This window comes from Tinamus guttatus, unplaced genomic scaffold (assembly GCF_059628265.1).
Source record: "Tinamus guttatus ecotype Peru unplaced genomic scaffold, ASM5962826v1 Tinamus_guttatus_pri_ptg000208l, whole genome shotgun sequence".
NCBI lineage: Eukaryota > Metazoa > Chordata > Aves > Tinamiformes > Tinamidae > Tinamus > Tinamus guttatus.
Genome location: NW_028288742.1, coordinates 9,862,374 through 9,868,995, shown reverse-complemented (window position 1 = coordinate 9,868,995; position 6,622 = coordinate 9,862,374). Strand labels below are relative to the sequence as shown.

Sequence of the window (6,622 nt, the reverse complement as noted above, 5' to 3'; positions counted from 1 at the left end):
GGACACAGAAATTACCCTCACGATCATTTGCAAAATGCTGTAGATGATACTTCAACAAAGGCATCAAGTATTTCACTACGGAATAAGAAGCAGCCGGGGGAATGTCCCAGTTGCAAGGCTGGCTTATTTATGTACCTTGCACCATTGGTGCATGTCCTAAAGGACGTGTCCATTGGGGAAAAGGGTAAAGAGGTTGTAGAGCTACAGCCATATAAGCAGCAGCAGAAAAAAAAAACAGCTTGTGCGTAATGGATAAACATTATACGGAGGGAGCAGTGAGAGGCATTTGTGTGGTATTCATACAAGTGTTAGAGAAAATGTTTTGTAGTGGACTCTTAATGATGGTGGGGTTGAGACACCTAATCCTACACGTGCAATTCACAAAAATCCATGTAACTTTTTCAGAATCCATAGACATTGCTGATTTCGGGTTTGGAAAGTATTCAGGCAGCACAAGTTCTGCTACTGCACGTCACGACCTTGCTCACAGGGACCATCTCCTTGTCTGTCTGATGTCCGAGGCCATCTGGGATTCACAGTCCAGCTGTGCTAGTGCCTCAGACTCTCAGGGGAGCTGAGCAGAGAGGGTTATTCGGATCGTATCTGAAATACGATGTTGGTGTTAAGTTTAGGGCAGCCTCAGGAGTCAGTGACCTTTGCTCAGAAAGAGGATGGGGCGTTTCCACAGTCTGGCTCTTCCCAGGAATTAAGGAATCCACATGCAGTGCTCCATTTAATGCAAATTCAAATGGACATTTTATACGTGTTGGAAGGATGCTCTAGACACCAGGCTAGGCTGAAAGGGGGGTGGTAGTTGGAAACCAAGCTACTATGCAGAAACCAATGTAAAACACACGTAGAGAGGGGAGAAACAGACTATAGTCATGGGCTTCTCTTCTGTTTCTTCTCATCAGAGGGTATTGCTAGGTTCTAGGCCCCATTCCCACCATCCCTGTATTTTAACTTTAATCTGTAACACATAAGCAGTCCTAGGAACATACTAGTCATCCCCTGGTACCTTCCAAAGAGGTAGTGTAGGCCAGCAATTCCATCAGTAGCCTGTCACCTCTCCTTTCCCTCATTCTCTGGATTTTGCAGGAATTGAGGCTCAGCTTTGCAACCTGTGAAGTCTCCCTGCTGTTTCAATACTTTTCCTTGCCTCACCCCATGTGATGACCCAGTTTTGCTGTGGGATGGTAAAGGGTTGCTGCGCTCCTGCCCCTAGAGGCAGTATTTGCCCAGGTGAGTTTTCTGGCCGTCCCATGACAGCTCTCAAGTGATGCAAGGGCGCTGCTGAAAGCAGAGCAGTATACAGAGAAACCTGAGAAATCTTCAGAAGATACTTGACTTGTGCTATCTAACCTACCTAGAACGTGTCTTCACCACTATTGCAACTCCCCTGGTTTACTTTGATCCAGAAGATGATTCCAACGAGGATACTCGTGGGGCAACCTGGCAAGTGCACACAAAGCTCTGGCTCCTGTGACTAGCAGAGAGCACTGACTGCAGAACCATGTTGGTTTAAGAAAGTGTATTCTGCGTCACTCACCCACTGTGAAGCTGTGAAATGTATTTTCCTGAAGGGCCCATGTTATCTGCTGCTCCTAACCCAAAGCTCGGCCAAGCGGCTGCAGCAGCAGCTTTGCTCTGGGCATTTTATCCTGTTGCAGCCTGAGGCCCTCAGCACCCACTGGTGGGGCTTCCATTCCCCTCCAGCCTCCAGGGGAGCATAGGGTTAAAAAGGGCCAAAGAGGAATTTAAAAAAAAAATCCTTGAAAGCTGTAACATGGACACCTTAAAGGTAATAGTGCACTTTCCTTCTTGCCATCAATTACCATTTTACACAGATGAGGAAACACTAGTAGGAGCAGCCAGTGTCTCTAACTGAAATAACTCACTCCAGGGCCAGCCTGTGGATCAATAGCAGAATACACTTTTTGGTGCTTGCTGACCCACATCCACAAACTCTGCTAGTCCCAAGAGGCTAATAAATCCTTCCTATAAGAATGTATATTCATGGGACGCAGCACGACACTTTCTCCCCTTCAAAGCAGAAGTCTTGGAGAGCACAAGAAGCCGACACAGAAACACGTTCACAGATCCCGAACTCCTTCTGATACTGCTCTCCAGCACAGTTTCTTGGCAGACTTCGATAAATCCTGCTAGCAGGCTCTGATTGGAAAGGAAAGCACAGCTCAATTAATTAGTAAGGGCCTGATCCCAGAAAGATGAAGTTTCTCAGTAAAATCCACCTAAGCAGATAAGCCATTTTTTTTCTCTTCTCCCTACCCTGTTAAGCAGGTATTGATATTGATAGCACTGGGTTTCAAAGTGTGTCAGAGAACCTTACTGATTTCAGATAGGAGTCCAACAAGCAAAAGATGGTGTCACATATGGTATGCAGAAAAGCTAAGTTGTGGTGAGGACGGTCAGTTATAGTTAAACAGAAGCCCGTGCTAAGCTGAAGCACAACCACCTCTCTCCTCTCTTCCACCACCCTATTTTCCGGCCACAGGCTAGTGCTGATACAAACGCCTCTCCCTTCGTTTCATTCCAGTAACTTGCAGGTCACTCTTGGAAGGACCTTAGTCTCACTCCTTCCCAAATCCCAGGCACCTCTGGAGACACTAAAAATGAACAAGCAACAGCAAATTCTTTAATTTCCGCAAGGAACATCGATCATGTGATTGCAGAGCTGTGAGAACCTAGAATTTTTCCATACCTGTGTGGCGAAATTCCCGAAGTCCCTCTCTCAGGGATGGAGAGGATTGTTTCACCTCAAAAGTTCAGCTAAATTCCCCTTCAAATAACATATCTCCTGCCCAGATGTCCCAACATCAAACATGCTGATAAACAGTTAAAACTGAATACTTGCAGTTATTTTATTTTTATCTAACCAGCCAGGACAGATTGTTATATATGTTATCTAGGAAATATCAGCAATTGCCAAAGTGATGCAGAACTTTTCTTTGCAGCTACTTTTCAGAGTTTTTCCTCTCTCTCTCCTAAGCTTGCTGCGCATCTAAACTGGATTTTGGGGCAAACTGATGCTAGGTGAAATTCTCTCGCACCATTTGATTATGCAAAACAAAATGCAGACACTGTACCATTACAATAGGGAGGTCCATCAGCAGTGAAAAGGGGGCTAGAAATTCAATTTCTATCGCTAAACTCCACTGTAAGCAAGCTATGGCAAACATTTGTGAGGCTCCATCTCACATTTGAAGTCTGGACTACTTCCTAAGGCAAAAGAAGAGCGTAGCACTTGCTCCTCCACCCCTTCACGATGAACTGGGCCAGGCGGCGAGGCCTGTACCCTAAAACATGCTGGGAACAGTTCTTGCTCCCAAGGATGGAGCTGCAGGTCTCCTCCAAAGCAAGGGTCCATGAAGCAGGTTTTTACAGGAGACTGCAAAATCACTGATCCCTCTGAAAAGATGCTTTTCCATAGCAGGTAAAAATCAAAAACAGCCAGAACATAATCCTGGGCTAACGTAGTGGCTATTTAAGGCATTTTTCCATAACAGACTCGGAAGGTGCTTCTAAGCACCTCTTCTTGTTTTGTTTCATTAGTCAGTGTGGACTATTTAGCAGTCCAGTGAGGGGAAATGCCATAGAGCAGTTGAAACAAAAGACAAGCTATTATTAAAAAAAAAAAAAAAAAAAAAGGAGGGGGGGAAGGGAAATGAAGAACTAACACATCAGGAGGCATAGATTACATTCTGATTTAATGTTGCGCTGAATGAAGTTGGACTAAGATTGAGACCCAACAATCCGTCATTCATTCCAGCTTAATGTTCCCTCTACTTAATGAGCACGGAGGGAATGCTCTGCTTCAGTATTTTCAAGAAAACAATTTTGCTTGTGAAGCAGCTGCAAACTGCATGACTCTCAATTTTATTTTTAAATGTCAGTGCAGTTCATCACTTCAGTCTATACAAGCAAAATGCCAGAAGGTATTTCTGGAGACTAAATTATGGGGCCCACCAATTCCTGCTTCAGTTCCTATGTGGTGCAGTAGGGCTATGCCACAGCCACAGAAACTAAACAAAACTGAAGGAAGAGTCCTGTGTGCTGGAGAAGCATGGAGCAAACACAAGATAAGCTCTATAGGATCTATAGAGAAGACATTCCTTGCAGAGCTGGCTGCTGAATGGAACTGACTACTTACAGTCTTGCAGTCCCACACAAGACTTATTTCCACTCTGGGAGGAATCTGGACTTTAGGATGTTAAGGGAGCTGGGAGCCTCCTATTCTCTTCACTTCCCAACAGACTTCATCTCTGATATTTTGGCTTTCAGAAGCTGAGAACAAAATAAAGCCTTTTAAGAGCGGAAACAGTTATTCTAGCAAGGGACACCAGCATGAATCCCAAAGCACTCTTGTACCCATCTCCAGGAGGCAGGAAAAACCCAGTATGAGAAACTGTATAATATTTTGCAGCTCTGACTCATGCTCTAAAACTTCCGTCCTACTCCCTGCACACACGAGCACATCCTTTAGAAAGGTAAATCAGCACTGAACTGTTTGAGCTTACTTGGAGATGCCCAGTATTGATGAAAGGTTCTGCAGAGAATGGTATCTTCTTATTTTCCTCCCAAGGGAAGCGCAGCACAAGCAATGCAAATGGGGACAGAAAGGGCAGGAGAGATGGGTTGCCTGAGCTTATGCCCAAGTTGTATGTGGATGCTTCTGTTTTGCCTTCCAGGTGCTTCTCTGTTAGGGCTGCGCATAGGGCTCCCAGTGAAACTCCCACACACACCTCCGAGTAACATTTAAGCAAACAAAATTTCTACTAGTAAAAGCCCAAGCTGAGAGAGCAGATCAAATTAATGGCAAATGCATCTACAGTTCCTGAAACTCAACTATATCATCTGCATTTTACTCACTCTTTTTTATTATTTTTCTCCTCTCCTCTCCCAGCAAAGACAAAGATGAGAGTGAAACTGGAGAATGGTCTCCAAATTACCGTCTGTATGCACAATGAGTAGATTTAGGAATCTTGGCACAATTTTTTTCCCTAAAACCATTTAATTTTCAGCTCATTTGCATTTCTGAAGTGGGAATGTAGCACGCTCCACAAAAATCACACCAGAACAAAGCACGCTTTGGCTTCAAATTTAAAAAAAAAAAGACCACAGTATTTATTAAAACATAGGAAATTACAATGATATGAGAAAACAAGACTGCAGAGAACCTCTATCAACCTCAAAGTATAAGACAAGGAAGGTCTAAATTCCAGGAAAGAGCTCTTCTGAACTCCTAATCAGAATTTTGAAAGAACTCAACAAACTATTTCCTGGAGAACAACCAAGGAGACTCCAGTCTGTGGGACCTGAAAACGCTACAAAACCAGTAAGAAGGGTCATGCAGTGTAGGTGCCGGTCAGGTACCTTACGCTTGTTTAGATCTCTTAACTTCAGGCTTGTGTCAATATTCCTGAGGAATCATTCTGGAACAAGTACAGCCGTGGCCAAGGAAAGACTGGACTAGCACAGGCTACTTAGTCCAAAGAAAGAAGCTGCAAGTGGAGCACAGCTCCATTCTAAACCCAAGTCGACAGAACCCAGAGTCCAAGGCATTAGTGCCCAGCACTGCACGATGGTTGCCACGTGGATGTTCTAGGTTGTTCACAAAGTGGCTTGAACACCTTGTCATGACTTTGTATTTTCCAGGTAAAATGACCATTTCTCATGAAATGGAGAAAGGTATCCCATCATGAAAGGTATCCCATCATGAAAAAGTTTTAATGCTTTCAGCTTCTGGCTGATCTGCAGAAGTTCATGCTACAGTATGTTTCTGATTAAAATGCTGGACCCACAAATCACTGGCCAACAAAGAAACTTGATTAATATTCAGCATTTTTTTCCCTGCTGCTCTCTGCATAACACCAGAGCAACCTCAATGGAGACAGATATTCATTCCCCTTGCCTCAGGTTCACAGAGGGGTTGATTTCAAATTCATTGCTGTGCCAGCCTCATGTAGGAATCTCTTGGCTCTTCTTGCTGACACAACCCAGATGAGCAGCGAACCTGCCAGGACTCCTGCCATCGCTGCCACGATGACAGCCCAGTAGGGAACTGAAGGTTCAGCTTTTGCCAAGGTGGGAACTGCATTTCGAAATCCACTGTTTCTTACTGTGAAAAGAAAGGGGTTCTCCTACAAAGAGGTAACAAAAGAGTTTTACTGACCACAGATGACTCAACAGGCAGCATTCACACAACATGCCATCACCCTTTCCCAAAGAAGAAATGTCAGTCTTCGGCAGATTATCAACCATTTCTCCTTCTGACTATTTTAGCCCAAAAGAATTAAAACTATTTGCTACTTTGTAGGCTGAAAGCTCTTGAAAGAACAAAAGAGGAGCTGCTTTAGAACCAGCAGCGGTGGCATCAATTCCCAGTTCGCTTGCTGCAGTCAAATGGAAACACACAGACTAGGTAAAACAGGCTTAAGTGAAAGGCTTTCCAACACAGAGAGGAAGATTTTTTTTTTTTTTTTTGCATTAAGTCTTAAGTAGTTTTTCCCAAAGACCTCCCATGTGATGTTCTGTTATAGAACAGGAAGGTATTTTTGCTGCTTTAAACCTTCAAAAAGATACTCTTTTAATAAAGACTACC

General features: G+C 43.9%; 1 protein-coding gene across 1 annotated transcript in view; it reads right to left on the bottom strand.

Moving 5' to 3' along the window:
- Window positions 1-5,757: 5,757 nt before the first annotated feature.
- The window catches only part of PLB1 (phospholipase B1), a 79,896-nt gene continuing 79,031 nt past the window's right edge, over window positions 5,758-6,622 (bottom strand). Inside the window, exon 56 of the mRNA XM_088524311.1 lies at window positions 5,758-6,161. Within this exon, the coding sequence (XP_088380437.1) occupies window positions 5,940-6,161 (222 nt within the window). The 3' untranslated portion in view covers window positions 5,758-5,939. The remainder of the gene's footprint in view (window positions 6,162-6,622) is intronic.